Genomic DNA, 27,214 nt, shown 5'->3' on the forward strand with positions numbered 1-27,214 from the left:
ATGAGAGTAAAAGCATTAAGGTAACATGTTGTTCCTGCTTATATTTCACATGCTTTACATAAACCTGTATTCCCTATGCGTGTTTGCTTTTTCCTGAATTAAACCTCAAATAAACATATCCATTATTTTAATTAAATAATGTTATAAGCTGTAACTGGTCAGTGAAATGCTAAACGTACTAAAAATTGGTATGTTTTGCTATTTCTAGCCACACCCCTGACTCCGCCCACTGATTCAATCTTCGGTTATTCCCGCCCCCTGATTCTCCACCCACAGTTCCCCTACTTTTGTTTTCCCACTTCGACCACTGATTCCATGCCTAGGTTTGCCGCATCACATCTGGTGCACCCTTTCAGACCTTACGCACACTACAAAACCCTTCCTTTGTATGGCTGCGGATGCTCACACGCAGAGTTCAGGGAAGGCAGTGAACAGTGTCTTCTCTAGACGTGGATTTCTCAGGGATCTTGGGACTACACTAGCAATGGTCCAGTAGATGAGGTTAAGATATGTTAGAATTTGTTTTTAAAAAGCACTACTCACAACACCAGGGATCGAAATCAGGTGATGAAGTTTTCAATACTAAATTAATGAAGTCCTAACTTACCTTTGATATGACTGAATATCAATCACTAAACCCCCTTACATCCTGATATACGGATGTGAACTAGGGGTGTGCAAAATTCACGCGCTTTGCTTTTGCCTAATTACACGAAATGCTAGTCCGTCATTTAGCACTAATATTATAGCGCGAAATGCGTTGGTGTCACTTTCTGACACAAGGATGAATTTCATGCTAAAGATGATGCATGAAACACAAGTGCTGCCAACAACAGCCAGTCGCGTGCTGGTTGTTCATATTGTTCCTGTGCTGTAATTTTGGCAAGAACAGCTGAATAATTGCGTAATTAATTGACATGGCAGAATGAAGGGAATTTCTTGAAACAAGTGTAGCCTGAAATTCCCGAAATTACACCCACATAATTTAAATATGACCCAGGCCTTGTTTTATCCCACATTAGCAGCGAACCGTGCCGGAACATGTAGACACTCGGTGATACCTTGTACTTCTAATATATGTCCATTTGGTTTTAGACTCGTTGGGAAAGTCCCATTAAAGGCTTTTAATCCACCAGCATATAGTTTTATATATGTGGGTCATAACAACGACAAAGTGTAGGTATAGCTACATGCACATGGGTATATTAGGGCTTGGCTTGACGGCTAGGGAGGTAGGAAAGACTTCAGCAATCCTTACTAGCTTACAGTCCAACTGACATTTCATACTCCACTGAATGTTGAATCCCATTGAGGAGTGGCCCTAATAATGAATCACGTCAGTGTCAATGGGTTAAACTACATATCACATACATTTATAAGCAGGGCCATTGAATTATGTGATTTTCGCATAGTTTTGGATTTGCCACATAATCCATCATCAACCACATAATCTACAGATTTTAACCACTTTTATTTCATTTCTAGCCCAAACGATTCAATGCTATGACACTTGTTGCTGCTCAGTGGAAGGCCCTTTGCAAAGCTGGTCTAATAAACTTTATTTTGTTTATTGCTATATGTGGGTGTTAAACTAGTGCTAATGGGGTGCACCCAATGTCCAGACAATGTTGCCAAGTTTAAAGTTGACAGAATAACAAAGTAATACTGTTACAAAATGATTCTAGTGGCCCTGCTTATAGCCATAAGACTCAACATAAACTTCTGATGGGACCCTTAACAGGGTCTCTAGTCATGGTGTAGTCAGGAGGAGTGGTATCAATTTAATATATGGTTGCATGACTCCCAAGAGGATGTGGCACATCCTCTTTGAAATCCTCTCTCCCCCATGTAGTGTAGATTCATTCTTTTCTACTCCGTGTAGTGTAGATTATAAGCCTTTCTAGCAAATGTGATGCACAAATGTGAATAGTCTCTTACTCAACTACCTTTACGCGCTTTGAGTCCTTGTCGTGGGTTTGAGGTGCTATATGAATGCTGCAGTACACTTTAATTTCACCACATTTCTATCTTTACCACGGGTCCAGATAATAAACAAGCATTGGCATAGCCAATAGGTCTCGCCGTTTTGGACCTTATAAGTGTTTAGCCATGCAACAGTTGATGTTGTTGCACCAAGGATTTTGTGCTGCATAACTAAATATTTATAAGTTCCCAAAAGTGAGACCTATTGGCTATACCAATGCTTGTTGATAATTGGCAGCCTTATACAATTTATACAATTTGTTGTGGTTCAAGGTACTCCTAAGGGTAGTATATCGAAGGCATAGTTGGACCATGGTAAGACTGTCATTGTAATGCTTTCAATCCTACTCCATAGGGAGAGTTGCAATTTTTACTATTTCACTAGAATAGTTATTTCTGCAATGGTTTAAGGTTATTTGTAATCATCTCATGTATATTCCTGCTGGTTAAAATGCCTTGATAATTCAATTTCTTTGTAATCCACTTAACACGTAGTCTTCTATAGAGTGTGCAGTCCTATATTTAGACATGGACATTGAGTTGCACTTTGGCCAGTTTATTGTATATCATGAGAACCTTGAATTCTATAACCACTTGTGATAAATTAGAAATTGACATTCAGGGCGATAAGTGAGTTAGTAGGATGTTGTTGGCATAAGGCTTCAGTTTCATGGTTGACTGCGAAATGCATTTCCTTAAAAAAAAAATTGAATATTTGAATTGACAGACTTGAGATGCGTGTTGCGCCTTTAAGTACAAAACATTTTACAGTGTAGAGCAAATAGCGCTTTGAACAAGGATTAAAACAGTTAAAAATGTATGGAGGAGTCTTTCATCTTTGCCACTTTATTACGAAGGGGAGAAAGAAGAAAAGAAGCAGCAAGCAGGAAGGGGGTTCGGGCACGAACAGGCGCTCTCGGAAAGCATCTGACTTTTGAACTCTGTCTTTGCCTGCACAGCAAATGTGATGAGATAAGATGAAGAGATGAGCAGGAAACAAAGAAAACGAGCCAAGACAATCGAGGGAAACTGTTTGTAAACTAAAGATTCCATGTATCCGTGAATTCTAAAGTAAATGCCAACAGCTAGGTGCGTTTTGTTAGAAAAGCCCAAAAATATATATATTCCTAATACAGACAACTAGAAAATCGAGAGAAACGTTGTGTGTGTAAACTAAATATGCCATCAGCTCACAAAGCCAACAAGAGCGGCCGGGAAGCGGCCGGGAAACACAAGTACGGCCGGCCACATAATTAGGGGAGGAGAAGCCGCACAGCACACGCTGGGATAAGCCCTTTGATGTGCTGTGCGGCCGCGATGCGCGCTCTGTGCTGGGGGAGGGGGGAGGGCCATTAGCCTGAACTCGCGGCAAGATCAAACGAAGGGTGGGAGGGACATTGAGGAACAGATGGCCATGAAAGTGTATGGGCCAAAAGCGCGTGCCTGTGGCCACGTGCACTCGAAGAAAACGCCACGAAAAAAAGCGGTGGTTTCACGATCAGTTCGAGCACTTGAATTCTCGCCATTTCCCATTCCTTCGGAATGGTAAAGGCGAGACCTAATCAGGCCTCTTGCAAGATGGTCGACTGAGGTGACCGGTCGAAATTAGCCTCAGAGATCACAGAGTCTCCCAGTCTGTTAATCCGGGTACTCTGCAGCGATGTACATACATTACACCCTGCAGCATAAGCAGTGATGACTTTGCTCTGCCATTAATATCACTCGTCAGTGATCAGACCCACAAATCATAGACCACTCACTACAACATCCCTAGCATGCAGGAGCAGGCAGCCTAGAGGTTTAGAGAAAGCCCATTGTTAGACAAATGACAAACAGCAAAGCAATACAGTTTCCTACCACCTTCTTCGGTTGCAACACTGCCAACAGAAAACAAAGCTATATTTACAAACACAATCCCACAACACTGGCATAAAAAAAGCAATCTGAAACACTGTGAAGTTAAATGCTGCACATTGGGCATTTGCATGGCATACTGGAAACTATGCACTTATGCGCTACTAGAAAATACACACTGCATTGTGTGCGCTTGCATCATACAACCAGCATTCTGGATGATCTATTCGATCAAATGCTAGCAGAATGAACATAAAACTGAGGTCACTCCGATCTTTCTGCATGGTACATGATATTATAAATGCACCCCTCAGTGCACAATTATGCTGCCAAGGTATTTACAATTTACCATAGCTGCTATCCAGTAATCCACTTGTTGATAGAACTGCAGTACGTTCATGTTGTTGTCCAGGATGCTTAATTACAACCCCCCCCCCACAATTATTATGAGGACCGGCCATTGACCATAATGAAGTGTGTATATAATATTCTAACTCCATGCATGCTTTGATAATAGGGAAGGTTATAAAGTGGATCGGGACAAATATAATTGCACTTTTAGGTATTTTGATACACTCGCTCGAAAGTACCTCAGCACACTACCTTGACTGGTCCTCACAAAGATAGTGTTTTTCTGCTTCTGTCAGGGTTTACCCATGATAAGATGACCAGTCTGGTCCTCACAGCGTGGGTAATATATGCACACAAACTCTCCTCTCTCTCTCTCTCTCTCTCTCTCTCCCTCTCCCTCTCCCTCTCTCTTATCACATAAGGTACACATGACATCTCTTATTGCAGGTTGTATGACACAAACATGCATGACTAAACCACAGGTGCCTCTACTACGCTGCCTAAACCACAAATGCGTCTGAACAACGCATTCCCGTACCACGCAATTTTGTGGTAAAGGCATGACTGCTATAGGAATGTGTGGTAAAGTTCACACTTTATGCCACCAGCCCTTAGCCCTAACCACTACCCCAACGCCCACTCTCTCCGTAGCCCTTAAAACTAACCTGAGACCTAAAAACTTCTCAGAGACCTAAAAACGACCCCAGCCCTAACAACTACCCAAACCCACGAGCCCTAAAAGGTACCCTGAGCCCCTCTAAGCCCTAACTACCTGACCCCTCAAGCCCTACCTACCCCGACCCCCTGAGCCCTAAAAAGTACCCCAACCCACCAAGAGTTCTAAAAGGTACCCAGAGCCCTAAAAACTACCCCGCCCGAGCCCTAAAAACTTCCTGACCCCCCCCAAGCTCTATAGACCACCCCGAGCCATAAAAACTATCTCGACCCCTCCCTGAGCTCTAAAAATTACCCTGACCCAGACGTAAAATTATCCTGGCCCTCCCCTTAAGCAACCCTACCCACCCATGAGTCCTAAAAGCAACCCCCCTATGAGTCATGAAAGCAACCCCGACCCCCCCAGCCCTAAACCTGAGCCCTTAACACTACCCCAACCCTTAAAAACGACCCACCCAAACCTTGCCCCAGCCCCACTTACCTCACTGCATCCACTACTGATTTTTCCTGTTACTGGCCCGCACATTCCCTTAACCACACATATGCGTGGTTGAGGCATATGTGTTGTTAAGGCAAGCGTGGTTGCACTTGCGTTGGAACGGCATGTAAGATTCTACCCGCGTTGTTCAGGCTGTGTCCCTTTATTGCATACTTTTCCCCAGACTACTGTGTGCGCCTTTTTATGCTAGCAAAATGCACTGAAAATTCGAAGACATCTCATAATTACCGGGCACTTTTGGGCAAATTCAGGTATCCATAGCTATTGCACTAAACCTCTTAACTACTACATCAAAGACTTCCATTCACTACTTTGCAAATATAACATTAAGAACTACTGTTCTATCCCCCTAAACCCTCTGGGGAGGGTCGCCCTGTTTAAAATGATTCTCCTCCCCGGATTCCTCTGTCCTCCAAAATACCCCCTTTTGCATCCCGCGGGCTTGGTTCCGGGAGCTAGACAGCATAGCTACCAAATTCCTTTGGGGGGGTCCGTGGCCACGTATAGCTCTCGCCCGTTGCCGGATCCCGCCCTTCCACGGGGCATGGGGATGACCAACTTACACCTATACTATCTGGTGACCCACCTCCTCACAATCCATGACTGGTTCAACAGTGGATGGCCTGATCCAGCCTACAGACTCGAGCTGAGTGAGCTGGGTTGCCTTGTATCCAATCTATGATGTAAGGAAGGTCCAGAACTTACACCTTGCCAGAAGCTACACGTACTGTGCTGTTGGCCTGGCGGGCATCACTACGCCACTCCCAATGGACACATAAATTAACCCAATACAAGCCTTTCTGGCCTGGTACTTGGCTCCCGGAGGTTATTGGGCTGAGGGGGTTTCGCTCTTGGGACCTAACCGGGATCTCCCAACTCGGATTGTGTGGGCTAGCGGCCATATGTGCTCCTTCCAAGACTTACAGTCCAGGTCTTCCCTACAACCGTCACAATTTTATAAGTAAGTACCTGCAGTTGCGCCACGCTCTCCATTCACACATAACAGACGGCACAGCGGTTCCAGACTAACCCCCCCCCCCAGGCGCAGATTATGATGGGTAATTTGGGGAAGGGGGCATCTCGCGCATCTACCGTACACTAAGAAACCAATGGGAGGAATGGGTGGGTACACTTGAGGAGGACGACTGGAGGGACGCGCTCGTGTCGCCTTAGATGGTCACCGCATTGGCTAGGCTTCGCCTGATTCAACTGTACTACTTACACGCCACCTACTTAACCCCTGAACGTCTTCACAAGGCTGGCTTGTACCCAACTGCCTCCTGCACACGTTGTGGCCAAGACCAGGCGGATTTCTTCCACATGGTCTGGGCATGTCCCCAACTGGCACGATTCTGGTGGGGCATTGAGGAGGAACTCACAGAAGTCTTGGGGTGGGAAGTTCCCCATGATCCACGACACACGCTCCTGGGGATTACGGATGGGCTGGATGCGTCCAGAAACTAAAAGCTACTTTTTAACATGGCTATGGTTGTCGCAAAGCGAGACATAGCCACCAATTGGTAACGCCCTAATCCACCTAGCCTAAGGAAATGGCGGAAGGGGGTAGACTGGTGTGCTACACAGGAAAAACCTATGTATGAAGCACGGGGTGCCCAAAAAAATACCATAGGATGTGGGGCAAATGGATTGGTATTATGGCTTAAATTTGGGTCGCCCGCCAACTATCTGTATCTTGTAAGATTTTGTGGGGTTGTGTGACGCTAGATTAATCATGTAACTGTTTGTGTATTGTCGTTCCTACTGTAATGTGCTGAACTGCTGGTACTTGTTTTCATGGCTAAAATGAAAAAACAGCTTGGGTGGAGAACATGCACAGCCTCCCAGCCTGAGTGCTGAACCACGGTGCTCAGACCAATCACTACGCTGCTGTCATGCTGGTGACAGCAGGGTCGTGATTGGCTAGGGGAGTCTAGGAGCCTGGGTGATTCATGTTTCTTGCGTTGTGGACAGAAGGACAGAGGAGAGGCGGCTTCTGGGAAGGTATGTTAAATTTTCTTTTTTTCACCCTTTTGTTTTTTAAACCTCCCCGCCTCATCGCTATTGCCCCGTAGCAGCAGTTACTGGTTCCAGCACTGTGAATAATATGCCACGCATCATCATGGCACCATTAGGCAACGTTGAGTGTCTGCCTGTGCTCCACTCATATCAGGAGGCATTGTCTTCAGTTGCGGTTGCCATGCAGGATCTGCACCTCAAGCAGGTGAAAAAGAACAGCAAACTAGTGCAAGACATGCATATTCTTTAGAAAAATCCATGTGATAGTCTAGCAGTGGGATCTTCTTAGATATGTCGTGTGCACAAGTATCATTTAGGCATGATTAGAACAGTTGAATAATCAAGTTTGCACCAGAGTGCAAGTCGTAACATGCATGTTTGGTCCATTGATAGTTGTAAGGAAAGAGCTAAGAAGTGCTTAAAGCACTATTCACTCTGAATTAGAAAGTGTATGTACTTCTCTCCGAATGAGGAAGAGTCTGTACTTCCCTCCGGATGAGGAAGAGTCTGGTCGCCTCTCCGAATGAGGAAGAGTCTGGTCGCCTCTCCGAATGAGGAAGAGTCTGGTCGCCTCTCCGAATGAGGAAGAGTCTGGTCGCCTCTCCGAATGAGGAAGAGTCTGGTCGCCTCTCCGAATGAGGAAGAGTCTGGTCGCCTCTCCGAATGAGGAAGAGTCTGGTCGCCCTTTCTGAATGAGGAAGAGTCTGGTCGCCTCTCCGAATGAGGAAGAGTCTGGTCGCCTCTCCGAATGAGGAAGAGTCTGGTCGCCTCTCCGAATGAGGAAGAGTCTGGAAGGCTCTCCGAAGGAGGAAGAGGCTGGATGCCTCATTAATGAAGAGGAGCGTGTAACCCTCTCCAAATGAGGAAGAGCCTGTACGCTTCTCCAAATGAATTAGTCTGTACGCCTCTCCGAATGAGGACAAATATGTATGCCTCTTTGAATTAGATAGTCTGTATGCCTCTAGGATTTGGAAGAGCGTGTAGGCCTTTCCAAATTTGAAATTGTCTGTGTGCCGCTACGAATTAGGAAGAGTCTTGATGCCTCACCAAATTAGGAATAGTCTGCATGCCCCTCTGAATTACGAAGAGCCTGTCTGCCTCTCCAAATTTTTAAAGAGTCTTTATGCCTTTCTGAATTGGGAAGAGTCAGCATGCGTCTCGAATTAGGAAGAGCCTGTATGACTCTCTGGAGTAGGAGGAGGCTGTATAGCATAGACCCAGTGCAGAAACCGTATCATAGTAAGGTAAGGTTGAGGTTGTTCCGACTTGGAGCTGGGTGCTCATGCCAGAGGTCCAAGGGCTTGTGAGGTTTATTCTCTGTGTTTTCCAAGGAAGACCCAAGCCGCACTACAGAGAACACGCAGTTTGACAGTAGGAAAATAGTAGAGAAATTAGACAGTCACTCAGATGACAAGCTTGATGTAGTGACATAGGTACTATGATACACATTTTTTTTACCAGACCCCTTATATAATTATTGTGTTTTTTCAATAAGGGCAGCCATCTATGCAGGCGATGAGAGGTATTAGCATTCCTCTTCGTGGTGTGACCGAATCTGGTCTCACTTCCGCTTCGCCTTCAGACTTTGGGCCTTTGTCTATTTCCCTATGTAGGTGTAGGCAGGGTGTCGGGACCGAGTATTAGTGGTAACTGGTTTCTTGGGTTTCCTGCAGCAGTGGTTCATAACTAGTGGTCAGGGAAGCATACTGAAGTGGTACGCCACTACATAGAAAAATAAATAATATTAACAATTGAAAAAACCTTCTGTAAATGTGAATGAATATTCAACATAACATCACATCCAAATTACAGCTCATTTTTAAGCTATAATTTGGGTGTAATGTGATATTGAATAGTTGAATCTTTTATTATTTTTTTTAATTATTGATGTATTTTAATACTATGTTATAGAATGATCAGATAATAGAGAATTAAAATGAAAATCAGTGGTTATATCTGCGAGTACATTATATCTTGGAGAACCTGACACAAGTAAGCCCGCTTTTTTTTTAAATTCAGCACAATTCAGTACGATATATATTGTATTATATTTTTGCATATGAAAAAAAAGTGCAATAAGTCTGATTTTTTTTTTTACATAAATACAGGTATCGGTGTTTATTGATACATTTTATATGTTGGTTAGTGACAAGCATTCTTTCTTCTAACCAGAAGTCACGTAGTTATTTCTGAATGATATGAGTCAGTGAATGTGTGCTAAGGAAAGGCAGATATTTTGTATTGGTAAATCTACTACTTTAAGCTAGTCCTCTTTGATTAATCACATATAAATCTACTTTGTGACATGTCCCTTTTCTTAACATTAAGGTACCTCTCCCATTTTTAGGTCGAGCCTAGCTCAGCGCGCAAGAGCTGCTCTAGGAAATCAGCCTCTTGGAATCACTTCAGCTTTTCTACAAGCTTGTGCTCACATGTTATTGGGCCTTGCGTCTGACTTTAGCACGCAATTGGCCAAAGGCGTGTGGATATCCCAGCTTTTCGGGAAATGTTTACTTCCAGAGTGTTTTGATCTCGGGAGCCAGCAGCGGCGCGCAGGGGCCATCTCTTTTAGGTCAGGTTTCCTTGCCGCGTTCATTAGAAGGCGCGTCCCCTCCACCCCAGGCAAGGGACACACCCCACCTCCACAAGACACCAGTTTGAATTCGTCACAAATTGGATGATTTTTGTTTCATTCCTCTGTAAATCGAAGCGGTTCTTGACGCGAATTCTGATGATATGCCGCCTGCCATAGATATAAATAAAGGCAAAGGGCAGGCGATATCACGCAGCGAAACATGACATGCTTCCTGATTATATCGGCCTGCTAATATAACCCGATAAAAGTTTCCGCAAAATAAAGGCGGACTTCACTTTTTTCTTGTCCACTTGCAAATAGGAATTTAGCAGGATTATAGGCTAAACCTAAAAAAACGGATTCCGCTTCTGTTGCATTGCACATAGAAATCTCACACAGGACACCACACTAGTGTGGCTTCTTTACGTCCAGGATTGAAGTCTCCAGCTAATAGCATTCAGGCGACCGGATTGGCATGGTGCTTTACATTGTTATAAAACTGCATTTCGTGGTTATATAACACAAGGCATGTTCGCTAGTTTGAGTTATAATAACTCTGCAGATACAGAAAGTGCAGAAACATAAAATGCTCCATTCTGTGCGACGACAGCCTGTTCCTTATTTCATAACATGCCACATACCCCCCACATATGTCAATCTTCACATGCATTCAGAGGAACGTGAGAGATCAGAGCTCCCACCAGTCTGACTACCGCCCCTCCCCTATATTTCCATGGTGGTCCAACCACAGTAGCACAATGTGTAGGAGCCACGTCAGAAACCGGATCCGTGCGGTTTCAAGAGGGGGCTTAGTTCGATTCTGCCCGTCATGAAAAGGCCCACATCTACAGGATGAATACTCTCCTGGTTTAATTTCTATCCCCCTATTGTTTTTGATTTTATGAGCAAACAATAACCCAATGTTATTATCACCACTCAAATTACTTTCATATTTCACTATACTAATGCGACACTAAACCTTTATGGCCTCTGAAGCGCTTCGACACCTCGTCAGGGGTAGTAAGCGCTATAAATGCAATTACAATACGATGCGATACAGTACAATACAATGTAGGCGATAGTTTCCATAAAAACATTTTAATTCCACAGCCGGTAAGATTTGTCAATAAATTAAACGCTCACTGTTGATGTCAATTTAATTTGCAGGTAGAATTCTAATACCAGCCAGACCAGCTCTGTCTGAGTTCCCCTCAAGATTGGTAAATCGAGGACCTTTACACTTGGTATCAGTAAACTCAGTTATTTACAGAGCTTAGAAACCGCAAATGTACGGTATGAAATGCTATGTAAAAATGCCCAAGTTAATCTCATTGTCTGTAGCACACGTGCAGTGATCTTAATGTGTTAACATTCTGCAAAGAAAATAAGAAAAATATGTTGTGCAGTATTTTGTTTTATTCGGGCGTGCAATGCCACTTGGGATGAAAGGGCTGTCGGACCCCCCCCTACACACACACAGACTTCCTCTCTCGCGCTCTCTCTCTTCTCTCCCTCTCTCTTCTCTCCCTCCCTCTCTCTCTGTCGTTTGCCGTAGCCCGGGCTGCAGCTCTGTGGGTGGCTGTCCCACGGAAAGCCTGCCCTTAGTACGACTCTGGAGCTTAAGTATAAACACTCTTTTTGTCTTTTCTCGAGGGTCACATCAAGCTTCTCCTGCTCCTACACTGTCCTTACAGAAAAGGTAGAGCTCACAGGCTATTCACAGCATCCCTGGACAAAAACCCCACGGTGGGGGTTCAAATCGTGCCATTCAATGTGCTTTACCGTTATTATTTTAAAGGAGAAACAATGTTTGCCAACTCACACTGATATGAAAGAGGGGCCTCTGAACTTGGAAGGCTCTGGATGCTTTAAAGTTACAGGCGTGGCGTGCGGCGCTGAAAGTAAAAAAAAAAACAAGATGGGAGAGGAGGAGGCAGCAGGGAGAGGGGAGAGAGGAGGGGGCCTGCACTTGTTTCCCTTGCGGGAGCGAGCAGGAACCATATGTTAATTATAAACACATTGTTTCAAAGCTCGTTCCCGCAAGGGAGTCGCCAAACGTGCACGCGTTGCATTCAAAGCGATGCAATGCGTGCACGTTTCTGCCTGAAAAACGGAATCCATTACTAAAGGTCTTTTTTTTATGGAACACATGCGCGCTGCGTAGGCGAGACATAAAAATGCCATGCACAGACGTCACTTCCCTCTCTTCTATGAGCTACAGACTAGGGCAAAAGGAGGTGAATCTATAGGACCCTCCGCTGTCAGATTGGCCTGTGTGGCAGTCTGGCAGCGGCAGAAGGGAGGCGTAGCAGGTCATTGTGTGAGCAGATTTTTGGCTCCTTGAGGGCATGCTTAGGGTCTGGTTGCCTGGTTTTTCTATTTATTTTTCTCACATTATCAGCAGCAAGAGCAAATGCATGCAGTCTTCCATACCCTTCAGAGCACCTGTGCAGCATGTCTTTTCCTATACAGCATATCTTTACAAGTTCAAAACTGCTCCAATTAGCAAATGTAGGCCACGGTTTGAGGTCTTTGATTCACTAACAGGGGTCACTTTAATTTTGGTGCCCAGGCCCATTTTCTGTCCCAGTCTGACCCAAAGACCTTCCAAAGACCCGGGCCGTGGAAATTCCCTCTGGAATGGGGGCAGAATCCATCCTCCACCTGTAAAGAACTCGGGAATTTCAGTGAAAAGGTGGTGGTTGATTGAGGGATAAAAGGAGGCACTAAGATGTATCCATATATTAATGTGATTGATTGGTGTGTGATATGGAGAGGTGTTCCAGCTATATGTCAGGCAGTTCTAATTGTTAAAATGTCCCTGATACAGTGCGATAGTGTGATTGAAGGGTGAAGGACGATACTTTACACCAGTACCGCATGTATTGAAATGCCAGTCCTGACAAATGTGTTGTGGAATTTGTTAAAAATGCAATAAAATGTTTAGAGTGCCTTTTGTAGCAAACTGGTAACTGTCCCACAAGAGACTGAAAAAAACCTTTCTATTCCATAACTCAATTAGCGTAATTTCTTGATTATGGAAATGCCCTGTACTTTAGCATCTCTAAATGTCTTTATCAGGGGCGTCAGCTGGTTCAACATTTGTAAGCCCGCAATTTTTTTCCCCAAGCTCAAGGATAGGGAACCTATCTCAAACAGTCCACAGGATTTCAGATGCTAAAATTATTCAAGTCCTGCGCATGACTTTTCGGTTCAGTGAGTTACTGGGTCTGCTTTTCTTCAGTTCTGACTTGTCCTCTACAGCCCAGCCAGAAATCCTAGATCTTCACTCGATCTCCTTCAGACCTCAAGGAGCGACTTACTGTAATGGGAGAGAAAAACTCCTCCCTGGCCTCTAACATTTGAAACTCTCTTCCCCTTTCTTAGCGGCTCATTCCACAGTCATCACATTTTGAAATTCAGAAACCGTTTAAAAAACAGTTTTTTCTAAAATTAGATTGTATTATCTCTCGTCAGGGTTCCTTCATATTGTGATGTTCCTGTCGGTCTTCGCGTTAGGAATCATTTTGGAGTAACGGTGTGCTCTATAACACATCGAAACATCAAGTGGCAGTGGGCCTTTGCTCTCCAATTGTTTTATGCTGAAAACTGCTATAGAACAGGATCTTGGTTTGTTTTGAACAGATTTGTGGATGATAGACTATTGCAGGGCTTGAAACAATCTAATCACAAGGTAAAGTACACATAGTACACGCATCACATATGATTCACCGCACAGCTTCCTTAAACTTAAATCAAATGCACAGCTATTTGCATTCAGTAGGAGATGTTTGCATTGATGGCGACTCCATGTCAAGAGACTGGTGTATGTATCCCTATACAAAATGGTGTGAAAATGAAACCAGGAATTGAATTGATTGATAATTAAGCAATACCTGAGGATGTTCTTATGGTGACAGTAAGGCAAATCAGTGAGAAAATATACACATTTGTGAAATATTTGTAACATTATCTTTTCTGTCAAATACCTTGGAATACCTGCCCACAGAGCCTGAAACCATAATTTGCCCAAACTTACTGTGCAGTCATGAGAAACTGACATGTCATGATGAAGTGTGAATTAAACCCCCATTTTTGATTACAGACAGAATTTCACTTATCAAGAGGCTAGGATAGTCTACTTCAAAATTCTATATGTGTTGATAAATATCCCAATCCCCTTGATAAAGTTCCGTTCAATGCAATTTGATCACTACTCTGCAAGCTGTACTTGGATGGTAAACAGTCCCGTGTACGATGGTAGATGCTTATGTTACTGTATGTGGGAGGATCTAAAGTCCCAAATGTGGAAGTTTACTAACGACGCAGGGACACTATCAGACACTGGTTTCACCCTTGCCTGGGGACCCCATATTTGATTTAGGTGTGGGAACCGGTAGCTGAAGGTGGGCTGCACATTGTGCTACACAAGGACTGACTAGGCCCTGAATTGAGGCAGCCAGTGTAGCCACTTCTAGCTGTGCGTGGCACAGCACATTTTGGCCAAAGGACACCCTCCCAACGGGCCCCCAATCGTGTACCGTATAGAACCTGGGTATTCAGTTCGATAATGCCCTTTTATTCCACTCACAGATTTGTTTTGGGCTGTTACGGACTCAGAATTTTTTTTTACCTCTGCTGTCTGAGGATTCCAAGAGAACAGTAGTCCAAGCACTAATAACCTCTAAATGGGATTATGGAAATGCTCTCTGCATGGGCCTCTGATTACCTCCTGGGTAGAATCCAGGTGTTGCAGAATTCAGCCGCATGGATTCTCCTTAATATTCCCCCCCCAGAACACATGTCCTTTCATCTGAGAGCTCTTCACTGGTTTCCCATAAAAAATGATCTTTTTTAAGTCTATGGTCCTTGTTCACAAAGCTTTGCCTGCTTCAGGAGTTGGATACCTGAGAGAGAAGATTCATAAATAGGTCCCATCCAGAAATGTACGTTCCTATGAGCGTCTGACGAGAGTTCCCAAAATTCGGCAGGCCACAACAGGAGGCAGATCCTTTTCCCATCTTGGGCCTGTCACATGAAATAAACTTCCTCTGGAACTGCGTTCCATAATCGTTCTTTATATCTTTAAGAGGAAACTAAAGACATGGCTCTTTCAACAATCCATATAAGACCATCATTGTGGGTGCAGGCTGCCTGATTTAGCGCTGGGATACCCCCTGAGTAGCTATGCAACATAACAACATCACAAAGTGACCCTAGGTATGCTCTAATTATCTGCCAAACCTCTGCTATGGAATCCCAACTAGTTATATGAAAGCATTGGTGTACCTACCGGAATGTCTACCAGTGACAACTGAAGCCGTGCCTTGGTATGGGGGATGCCAGTCAAGGACGGCCATTGTCACTGCTCCACGCAGAACATAACACTACGGTAGACGGTTTACTACAGGATAATAGCTTCGTTCAGCTGTCAGCATTAAAAGGACGAGGTGTTCTCAAAGGTATTCACTTACCTGTGACTGGCACTCAGTGGAATCAGAAACTTGTTTAAAAACTGTCTTGTAAGTGGATAGTGCCATTGAAAAAAACCATGGACAACTTTTATTTAGGGAAAAAACAAAATGATAAGTTACTGGCCAGGCAGATTGTAGGTTTTGACTAGATTGCTTAAAACAAGATAATGTAACTAAAGATTTAATTGACCTAAAATGTTACTGAATAATTGCCCTAACCAGACCTGTTTCTTTTGTAACTTTTTCTTATGGTAATCTTCCAACAGGAGATGTCCGACTGACTCCAGAAGACTTCACCCGAGCGCAGAAGTATTGCAAGTATGCCGGCAGTGCACTGCAGTACGAAGACGTCAACACCGCCGTACAGAACTTGCAAAAGGCCCTCAAGTTACTCACCACAGGGAGAGAGTGAAACCTTTTTCAAATGAATGTGTGTCCGGCCCTAAAGAAAGAGATAGCCCGTCTATTATGCCATCAGTTTGTAAGACGAAAACTTTTCAATGGGGACCACCTTGTCTCGAAACAGCTTCCATCCAAGCCGAACGGTCCCCGAAGCACTGATCAACGCTCCACCTTCTTCCCATTTCCCTACCGTTTCTTGTACTGGGCACCAGTACCACAGGGATGACCTGGGATTGTCAAATGAAGTTGCTGATAACCTCCAAAGCAGGGATCGAAAAAGTACACTTCTTTTATGTTGGCAACATTATTTACAGGTGTAAAGAATTGTTAATATCCCCTTTCAGCACTGACAAAATAAAATGAATAATTCTGTTACATTTTGAGTCTGAGTTTGTAATTTCAAATTGTTTAGTTAACTAACCTGCAGGATATTGTTTAATCAATTGCTTCACAGTAGAGGAGTTTGCATTAGTAACCTAAACAACATTGAGAATCTATCTCGAAAGGGGCGTGGCTTAGAGCCAACAATGGCAGACACGTGAGCCGAGACCTCCATGCCAGCCGGACCGATTATCCTGAGTACCGTGGTGTCCACCGGGGCCTGGGGGACGCACTGCAGAGTGCCTGGACAGCTGGAGATAGCTGGGACCTTGTTTACGCCGATTGGAGGCCCAGAGATGTGAGGTGATTAACTTTGAGACGGTATGTATATTGCCGAGGCTGAGGAAAAATGGCGGCCTGAGCCTCTCCCGTAGCAGAGGAGGAGGAGCGGAACTGGGCCCAGACCTTGGGGACGAGTAAACGGATGGTCGATGGTCCCCGAGACGCGAAGTAATGCTGGTGCCTTGTTCCCCTGCTGGAGGCAGTCTCTGGCCGGCTTTGAGAAAACACTGCTGTCCCGGCCGGGTGCTCCAAGCAATGCACTGCGGTGTGCGCGTCAAGGGGAGGTGAGGTACGGAGTGCGCCGGGAGGCATCGAGCTGCTGCTACACGCCCGAGGAGCGGGGAATTCAGTGACAACAACTGGGCAGTATGCCTGCTTGAAGGAGGCTGGATTCTCCCCCCCCACACACACACACAGAGGTATTCCCCCATGTGGGGCAGGTACACAGGCTGTCGTGACCTTGGCAAAATGGTGGCCTGCGGCTTTCTCTGGCCGCGAAGTGAAGTGGCAGACCTGGCTGGGGCACGGGCCTCAGCGCGCCCTGCCTGAGGTGCATGGTGACCTGGGGTTTGCCAACAGCGGCCTGAGGCCTGTGGTGTGGCCCTAAAGTGTGACAGTATTGGCCTGGCTGAACTGTTGCGGGCTGCATCCCGCCTGTGCCTGTAGACTGAGGCGGAGAGTGCCCGGCTGCAGTGGAGGGGGTCCCGCGGCGGCTGGCATCCCCTGGCCGGTTGGGAGAATTGGTGACGCCAGAGGCGCTTTGGCAGGCTGAGTGGGGCGGAGGGACAGGGTGCTTCGTCGTGCTGCACCTGAAGGACGCAGTGGAATTGCAGTGTGGGATGGGCAGCCCCACAGCGGAGCACAGCAGCAACCTGAGCCCTAACTTGGGGTCTGTGCAAGCTACTGATGGCCCTGGAGGCCGACAATATATTCTGGGGTTGGCATATACGACGCTGGACATGGAAGAGGCGCGTGCTTCACCTGGTAGTGATTTGTGGCTGGGAAGGGGAGTGTAGTGCTACCTTCAGCTTGGTGCTGTGTGGGATGCCTGGCTGGAACTAAGAGTCACAAGTCTGATGCAGAGCCATAAAAGAGGTGAGGCAGAACTGTGTGGCCCCCGCTGATTTTGCAATCTGACTTCACTGATTCTTGGGGACCTGGTTTTGAGGTCTGGACATCGGTACGACGAGTGTGGGACAAGAGAGTAGTGCACAAGTGCGGCGGCCCAGAAGACCCTGGCAACATATTTTAACGTTGAGGGGTATTCCGGTAGTGTCAAATCACCAGCAGTGTAGAACTTCTGTGACTGAGCACTAGAGGGGTGGGTAGCTGGCACTCTGGTGGCTACACCCTGACCGCATAGAGAGTGGAGAACCAGAGCCTCAGTTGGATATCCTAATCCGTTGGCGATGGGGAAAACCAGAGGGAAGCTATTGGGGCCCCCTCCAGACCACAAAGACACAGCACCCGACCAGGTACATAAGGAGTCGGAGAGTGAGACCTCAAATGTTCCTGTTCAACAGCAATTGGCTAAAATACTAGTAGCCATTGCTGATACCAAGGCGACGCTGCATCAGGACATCAGCACCATGGCAGTAGGTCTGGGTCTGTTGAGGACAGATCATGCAAAGCTGGTGGACAGGGTTAAGTTGACCTAATCCTCCCTGACAGTTATTGCCCCGGCGCAACAGTCTTTGACCACCCAGATGGGGGAATTGTCCACTAGAGTTGTTGTTCTGGAGCGGAGGGCTGAGGACGCAGAGGGACGCAACCGAAGGAACAATGTGAGAGTCCTGTGTTTGCCGCAAGGAGTGGAAGGTAAAAATATGATCCAGTACCTGGAGGGATGGATCCGCGAGGTGGTTGCAACAGAGGGATTGTCGCAGTTTTACACTTTAGAGAGAGCGCACTGCGTCCCAGCCAGACCACCGGCCCCAGGGAGGCCCCCACACCCAGTGGGGGCCATACTGCTCTACTTTAAAGACAGAGATGCGCTATTGAAAGTGTGCACAGAGGGACCATACGTGGTTGACAATAGCAAAATGTCCTTGTTCCCTGACCAAACCTTGTAGGTTCAAAGGCATCACATCTCCTTGGAGGTAAAAAGGGCTCTATGTGATGAAGGGATCCAGTACTTACTGATGTTCCCGGCCCGACTGCAGATAGTGCTGGACGGGAAGACGCCCTTCTGTGATAATCCTAAGGCAGCTTGGGAGTGGCTGGAAGCCTATAAGACGGAAGGCCGACCCAAGACACTATCTGTCTGGGTCTGAGAGCCCAGGAAGAGGTCCGTTGCAGACTGAAAAGGAAAGAGTGGAGGCATTACAAGCAGTGGCAGTCATGATGCAGGGTCGGCGATCGTCATCAGAAGGAGGCACAGGTTCGAAGAAAGGGACTGATGAATCAGACTTGGTTGTGTCCTGCAGTGGCAGTGTTAAACTGCCGGTTGTGACCCCAGGCACAGTTTATGAGATTATCTAAACTGAGGGATGATGTCTCAGGCTCTCTCTTGCTTTTGCTCCATCCTCTTCCTTTTCTGTGCTGGCTTCTCCCCATTCACCCCTGTCTTTAACTATTGTGCCTTCTCCCTTGGGGGTGGTGTGGGTGGTCCGGTGCGCTCCTGGGTGCCGGCTGAACTGGCCTCTCAGAGCTGGCGAATCCTGGGTCCTGGGTCTTTCATTCCCTGTAAGATCTGAGAAGTAGGAACCTGGACAGGGCATTGCAGTCTCTCAGAACATGCGTGCATTTCTGTCGCACTCTGCAGCTGCCTATCATGGCGAGAATGTCTTTACTACTAGATGGTTATGCTGCTGAGATTGCTGTTCTTCTTTGTTAATTTGCCGACCCTGATGTCCCGGCGATGGTTCGGTCCTCTGAATGCCCTGGTGTGGGCGCTAATCTGGGGGGATGATAGAGTCCGGGTTTCCCTACAGACGTTACAGCGTCCAATGGAACAAGGAGGCCTGGGGGTGCCAGATTTCCAGCTGTATATGCTGGCTGCCCAGTTGCAATGGCTGGCGCAGTGGTTGGAGGGTGTGAATGTGGCGGGGACCTGGCTAATGGAACCTGACGGTGACCCGGCTTTCTTGCTTGCCAAATTGTTGAGACTGGCGCATAGTGTTCCATACAAGTCGGTGCTGCAGCTTACGGCCATACACACCTGGAAACACTGCGTGCGCAGGTTGGGTGGGACCCCATGGTTCTCCCCCACGCTACAATTGGTTGGGCTCTTTCATGGGGACCACCTGACGGTGTTTACGGTGGGACAGCTGCAGGTGTGGACTGAGGTGGGTATAGACTCAGTGGGTGATTGCTATCAAGGCAGCTCGCTAATCCCGTTTACAGACCTGATGGATGCCTATGGCCTCTCTCTCTGCCAGTTCCTGCAGTAAGAGGCTTTGGTTCGCAGCTTTGGACAGTTATGGGGAGATTGGAGGGATGGGCCTGCGACTCACCCGGTATTACATGCATTGAATACATTGGGAACAGCGGGGAACCAAGTGGAATGGGGCACCAAGTAATGTAAATGTAAATGTACAGGAATTTATATAGCGCAAATCACCAAGCGGTTTCTAAGCGCTTGCTTAGGGAACCCGTCCTGGTATTCCCCTGTGAGATAACCCCGGCAGGGTATCCGCAAGGTGAAAGCCAGGCATCCCGCCGCGAGGGGCCGTTGTGGAGATTAAACAAGCTATTGCCCAGAGTCGCAGAGTGTGAACCCGTGAATCGAGTAGGCACCGGAGCGAGAATTGTCGAGTCCATGGACATTTTAGGACGCAAGACCCCGCCAAGCCGGGAATTGAACCCTGGTCCCTGGCTGACCTCTGCTTCCAGGTCTGCCTCCTCTAACCAGTGAGCCACACTTCTCCACTTCTCCAGTAAAATGGCACTATGAAGTACTGGTTGCCGCAGCCACTGGCCCCATGATAGATCTCCGGAGTGAGTGGGAAAGAGCGATAGACAGGGAATTTGCAGAGAGTGAATGGCGTAAGGTACTGAGATCTCACAAGAAAATTTCAAGGAACACCAGACTTAAATACACGCAATACAACTATATACATATGGTGTATATGACCTCATAGATAAAATGTTACATACGGGGGTGAGATCCGGAAATGCCCGAGGTGTGCCTATGTGGATGCCGGTTTCATCCACATGACATGGAGTGGCGTAGTACGATTGTACTGGGAGAGAATTTGGCCAGGATTAAAGCTGCATTGGGGAGGGACCTGGTACTGTTTGCAGAGGTCTGTTTGATGGGGCTTTTTCCACGTCCTCCTAAGCGGAAAGTGGGGAATTGATTTTTAAACCTGGCTTTGGGCTTAGCTAAGAGACTGATTGCTCTGATGTGGAAATCCGCTAAGGGACCGCAGATAGCTAGTTGGAACAGTGAGATTATTAGTTGGGCGGGAGAGGAGGCCAGTGCCTTGAGTTGGGAGGATGTGAGGGGCATGAGGAGAAGACCGATGGCAGATTTATGGAAAGAAGTGCTGGCGAACTGGCAAAACCTCGAGCAAACCAGTTATGCCAGTATAGAGGAGGTGAGTGGCAGCGAATGATTCGCACTTGTCTGCACGGGTGGGCCTGGCGGTAGAGGACTTGACAATACATAGCCTCCCCTCTTGCGAGTAGGGCTGGGTGACGCTGGTCCTGGGAAATCATGAGCAGTGGATTTGGGATCCAGCCCTGTGGAGTGGGGGGCTCATTGCCTCCTCTTTTTCCAAATCTCCAACAAAGCAGGGGGCATGGGCTCTGATGCAAGCAAGGAAATTGGGCTCCTACCTCTCTTGTTTGAGTAGTAAATAAAGATCAGCCTTAGCTGGGATGCAGAGGACCCCCCCTACTCCATATGACTAAGCCTCACGATTGCTGGTTTAGTAATAGCTATTCTCCGACAGCAAGATAGATCTGACCACAGTGATGTATTTTCATTATCATTTGAGTACCACCCTACTTCTGAGTCTTTCGGGCTGAGTCTCGATTCCTCCAGAGTTCCGATCCAGCAACATTGATCCCAGTTACTCAAGATGTAAGTCATCCCTTGTCAGATATCTCAAAATGTTATGCTACGCGTCTGAAAACATGAAACACAAGATGGAGGGAACTAGTACCTCCAAACATGCGTTGGTGCTTCCTTCTGTTCCTGTACCTTTCTTGAGCAAGGTGATCCAGCAGCATACCAATAACAGATACTCCACTACCATATACTCACATGGGCCCATTAAACACACAAAACTTCCGTATTGGGTAAACCGCTGGAGAAAATGTTTGTAGGATTTCACAATAACCAAGATTAGTTATTCTGCATTCCTAACTAACCTTTCACTGATCAAAAAGTTATTTTTTTTGGTAGATGGACCATTAGTTGAACTAGTTGATGGTGAACATATACAAAACTCTAACTTTTCCTATAATTCATAAGTAAAGAATCACAGATTCAGGAAGTTTTCAAAGCCTTTATCTAAACTTTTAAGTGCAAATGAACCATCTCAAATACACAGTACAGACACCCTCATCCATAGTAAGGAAAATTCAATTAGTCAAATTCACAACTCAAACCCATGCAATGACTTATGCTCAGAAAGGAGAGGATAGAGAGAAAAGAACATCTAGAAATGCACAAAATATAGTTACCAAGAATGGTGTGAAGGCCAACCCCCTTGCCAAAGGGCTGGTAAGGGTCTCCCGGGTTAGCTCAGGAGACAAAGTCTTCAAGACAGGATTCAGTACAGGATAGATGACCTCTCTAGCACCTACGCTTGCGTCGCACCCCACTCTGACACTCTCTTCCTCCTCGAGAGTCTTCCGCGATCTTCTGTCTAACCCTAATTAAGTTATGATAGATGGTTCGGCATTCGATTCTTCATCACCATCTCTCGCTACTCCGACAGCATCCCGAGCTCTGCAGTATTCAGCAGATCTTCATCTGACTAACTAACTAAAACTATCTCAATTATACCTTTCGTTCATCATGTACCACCCACTAAAGTTTCAATATCGCATAAATATAAAATCTAATTGGACAGGCAAGGGGGGGGGGGGGGGGCGATCATCACACCATGCTTACATATCATCTTAGTCTATTTACCCATTGTTCATAAATCCAACCCCTTCATTTTTATTCATAAACTTTATTCCCACCCATATTCACATCTAAATTGAAACAATTGTTTTCATTTGACATGAAAGTTCATCCATCCAAAGGTCTTCGGTGCTTGTTCCCAGGGTATGTAACTTTTGTGTCCTGGACCGCATTCAAATGCATCGTCATTCTTCCGGCTCACTTTCAACAGGCATGCGAAGGGATCACGTGCTTTAGCAAACTCTGGACACACACAAGAGGCCCAAAATGCGCACTAATAAGAAAGTCAAAAAGACAAATGTTATTTTCGAAAATAAATGGTTTCACTGTGAACCGCCCATTTCTACTCTAACCCATTCTTACTTATTAATACTTTCCCTGCATTAGCATTAGTAAAATAGCTTGTTTTCTATTCAGCTAAACAGGTGCCATGCATGTGAGCTTTCAAGCTGCCATATTAGTGCCTTCTGCTCATGCGCATGAATTTCCTTCCAAGTGTTAGAAATTCATACTACGTAGATGCAGTTGACGCATGCGCAGTAAAGATTTCCCCGCAATACCTAATTAATAACATATTAGTTTGTTGAACAAGTGGATTGCTTACGAGCAAGTCTTTTTTCTACGAGATCTTGCTCAATCAAAGGCACGCTTATCCAAAGAAAGGTGCAACAGGAAAAGTAACCATTTCAGTACATCACTTCTCTTCGAAATCGTTCTTGGTGCCGTTTATGACATGGCCCCAATAAATATGCATCAGAAAATTGTGAATTTGTCACTATAGATGTCTGCATCATAATCAAGCTCTAGTACTGGGCTGTAGATTTTGTGAATGCTCTAGACATAACATTTAATACATTAAAACCACAAAGGAAAAAATCTAAATTGTCATCTGTGTTTTTATTTTGGATTTCTAAACGTTGCCACTAATTAAAACTTCAGAAAGCCACCTATCGGATTCAGAGCTTTCACCCACCAAATCTGGGAAAGCTTTCCCATCTTTTTTCTTTTATGCTTATATATAGGTACACATATAGTTTCAGGTTCTTCATTTTCTCCTACATTACCAAGGATCTGGGATTGTACTCCACTGTGGATTTGCCTCCTTTCTACCCTGAATAGCTTGTGGGATACTTTGTAAACCTACCTTTTAAAACTTGTATACTTTTCTGCTGTATTTTTATTTAGTTTGTTTACATTTTAGTCTGTATTTCGGTGTATAATGTACCTTTTCAAGAATTGGATTTTTGTGTATCTGTTTTTTAAGAACTATTCTTTTGTTTCATTGTTTTAACTTTTGTACTCTGTTAACCCTGAGATTAGGGCTGTCCTTTAGCAAATGTTTAAAAAAAAAAAGAAACTGTGCAACCTTTTTCTCATTACCATGTCCAGCTCTATCCAGTAGTGCTTTTTCCCAAGTCGTAGAGGTATCATGCCCTTTGAAGCATGATGACATCACTCAAAGTGATATCCCTTGGCCTTTAACCTGTTTGCATGCGTGACTTCGTATAATTTTCAGTTCTGCTGAAATCACAGACTAACAAATCTAAGAAAAAAGAAAATAATAATTAGACACTGCATATAATAATTCACAGACGGTACAACAAAGAAACAGAGGAACAATACCTTACAATAATAGCAAAACTACATAAATAAATAAAACCAAGAAACAGAAAATATAACCTTATGGACTAGAATAAAGAACTCTAGTGATAAATTGTGTCTGTTAAAAGCCTAAATGATTGCGAATGAGTAGGACAAGAAGTCGTATAAGTCCCACACCCCTCTTTCCCCTCCCTGGCATTTTCACAATTACGCATCAACTCCACGTTATCATCTGGAACCAGTACCACCCAGTCCGTATTCCAAACAAGTCCATCATTAGTGCACACTGCATGAGGTATCGCTTGGACCACCCATACTGGTGGAGAGTGCTTTGACACACCCTTCATGATGTGACCTGGTTTCTTTATTCTCACCCAACTTCCATGTTTCACACATAACTCATTATACAGGACTTAACATTATGACACATAGATTGAACCTTTTCACTGACATCCACAACCGGAGTCAGATGACATTGAATGGATCTCCGGTGGTATTGTGGGAATTCCTTCCAGACATGGGGACAAAAGGGCTTTTGGTGTTGCTCTCTTCAGCAGGATGTCCGGGGTAATGAGTTGACCTGCACCCCTCCAGAGCTTCAGAGGGCTTGGGGCTTGACTACCCCCTTCCTGACTTCTAAGGGCTGCCTGCCCGGTTACTGACAAATTCAGCTCACACCTAGGTCTCCCTGCCTCCCCTGGACAGTTTGGATCCCAACCCAGGCAAGAGGGAAGGTTAGACAAAGGGGGCATCCCCCACCCACAGGCTGACACTGGGGATCAAAGTGACTGCTTCAGAACCTCTCTTCAGGGGACGTGAGTAAATATTCAGAAAAATGATTGCCCTGCTGTTTGAAGATGGAATATTGGACTTGCTTGCCTTGAATCCAGCTTCCAGAAGTCACTCCAAGGGTAATTTGGCAGACCTGTTTGAACTGCAGTAACATAACAAGCTACCAGAGGCCTCCCTGCAAATACACACCTAAACACCACCAACTGGCCCTGTCTGAGCCCTGCTGCTGATCTCTGCTGAGGTGAGTCCTGATCCCCAAGAGGTGTCCCCAGGTCCTGGACCCTTAACTAGTATCAGGGTACTCCTCCTGAGGAAAAGGTGAAAATACAGATGTTTTGGGCTCCTTGAAACCACCAAATGACCACTTCATGCCAAGAATGAACCCCTCATGACGACTGCCAACGTGAAGCTTCAGTGTGTCCAGCTTTTTGCCCAGACATTGACTGCCTGCGACAACCGCCAACTTTCTCCGACAGCCCAAGTCAATCACCAACATAAAGCTCCAGCAACAGCCGGCTCTTCATGCCAAAAAAGCAACCGTTTATGACACCTGACCTGATTCTCACCTCAAACGGTCTCCTCATGGCCTCCACCAGTCCAAACAGAAGCTCATCTTGCAGACTTGAGAAGGTAACTCTTGGAGGGAGGAACCTGGTTCCTGTATTAGACTTGCGCTTCATCGCTGTTGATCAGAACTTGTGACTTCCACCAGTCCAGCACAACAAAATAACCACGAGAGGCGCATTGTGCTTTTCGCAAAAAGAACAGATGATGGACGGAATGCTGAACAAATCAAAAATTCACCCCCCAGTCACAGATCTGAGTTAAAGCCATAGTTTTTTTGTTCATTACGCCATTACAATTTGGACCCAGCCATATGCAAATCAGTCTTGACCCTGCCCCCCATGGGACCAGTCCAGCCTGAACTGCTCAAAATTCCAATTATATAATAATTATATAATAATAACAAGACGGTCCGTATATCTGTAAACATGGGAGATAAGTGGGGTACATCAGAGGAGATGCATAGGTTCCGTTGAAACCACAGAGGCAGGCAGAGCACCTTGGGACCACTTTCTACTTCAAGAGTCCAATACTGGGGTGGCATCACTTGGCAGAATAGACTTGCAGATGGCAGAGTCCAGGCGCAGATGTAAGGTTGTTGGAAGCATGTTGTGTCCCTGAGGCTTCAGGGCAGGATCCTAGCCTTCTAGCCTTTGAGTCACGGTGGATTCTGGGTTTAAAAGATGTAGGTCCAGCCTTCTCACCCAGGCAAGAGGGCACAGGCAGCAGATCAGCACAGGAAGGCAGTAGTCCAGGAGGGCAGCAGTCTGGCAGAGTGGCAATCTTTTAGCTGCTCAGCAGTCCTACTTACTGGCAGATTATTCACAGGTCCAGAAGTGTACTGAAATGGTGATGTCTGAGGTCCAGTATTTATACCCTGTTGTGCCTTTGAATTGGGTAGATGTTTCTAGAGGTTCACCTTTGAGGTCTCCAGGCATCCTGCCTCACCTGTCCTGGCTCAAGACTAACTACGGGGGTATGCAGCCCTTTGTGTGGAGGCAGGACACATCCTATGCAAGTCTATGTAGGGCTGTGCTCAGCCTCTCTTTCCCATCCTGCAAGTGATGGCCCATCCAGGCACACCCAAAGCTCTCTATTGTGTGTGCCTGTTTAGGAGGAATACACAAAGCTCAATGGTCAGCTACACCCAGTCATGTGATCCAGGTACAGGCTGCAGACACTAAATGGCTAAGGCAGAAAAATGCTAACTTTCTAAAAATACAATTTTCATAATTGTAATTTAAAAATTCCAACTTTAGGATAAGTTAGGATTTTCCATTACTATTCTAAAGACAGCGTTCATCAACTGGTTACCTGCTCCCATTTGGAAATTACAGCGTATTAAATATTTTAAGGTAGCTGCCATGATAGGCTATGGGAGAGGTAGGCCTTGCAGTAGTGAAAAACTAATTTAAGAGTTTTTCACCACCAGGACAGGTAAAACTTAGAATTACATGTCCCACATTTTAGGTACACTGCACCCTGCCCTCTTGGCAGTCCATGACCTCCCCTAGATGTTACTTGTATGTTTTAAAAATGAAGGCTTGGGCCTGGCAAAAGGTTTACTATGCCAGTTTGAAAATTGCACACACAGGCTGCAATGGCAATCCTGAAACATGTTGAAAGGACTAAGTAGGTAGGTGGCACAATCAGTGCTGCAGGCCCAGTAGTAGTCTTTAATT

At 45.7% G+C, this 27,214-nt stretch overlaps 1 protein-coding gene across 1 annotated transcript in view; it reads left to right on the plus strand.

The window, feature by feature from the left end:
- The window catches only part of VTA1 (vesicle trafficking 1), a 470,640-nt gene extending 454,442 nt beyond the window's left edge, over window positions 1-16,198 (plus strand). Inside the window, exon 8 of the mRNA XM_078648987.1 lies at window positions 15,694-16,198. Within this exon, the coding sequence (XP_078505113.1) occupies window positions 15,694-15,839 (146 nt within the window). The 3' untranslated portion in view covers window positions 15,840-16,198. The remainder of the gene's footprint in view (window positions 1-15,693) is intronic.
- Window positions 16,199-27,214: the final 11,016 nt, after the last annotated feature.

Source organism: Lissotriton helveticus, chromosome 6 (assembly GCF_964261635.1).
Source record: "Lissotriton helveticus chromosome 6, aLisHel1.1, whole genome shotgun sequence".
In the NCBI taxonomy this organism is placed as follows: Eukaryota; Metazoa; Chordata; class Amphibia; order Caudata; family Salamandridae; genus Lissotriton; species Lissotriton helveticus.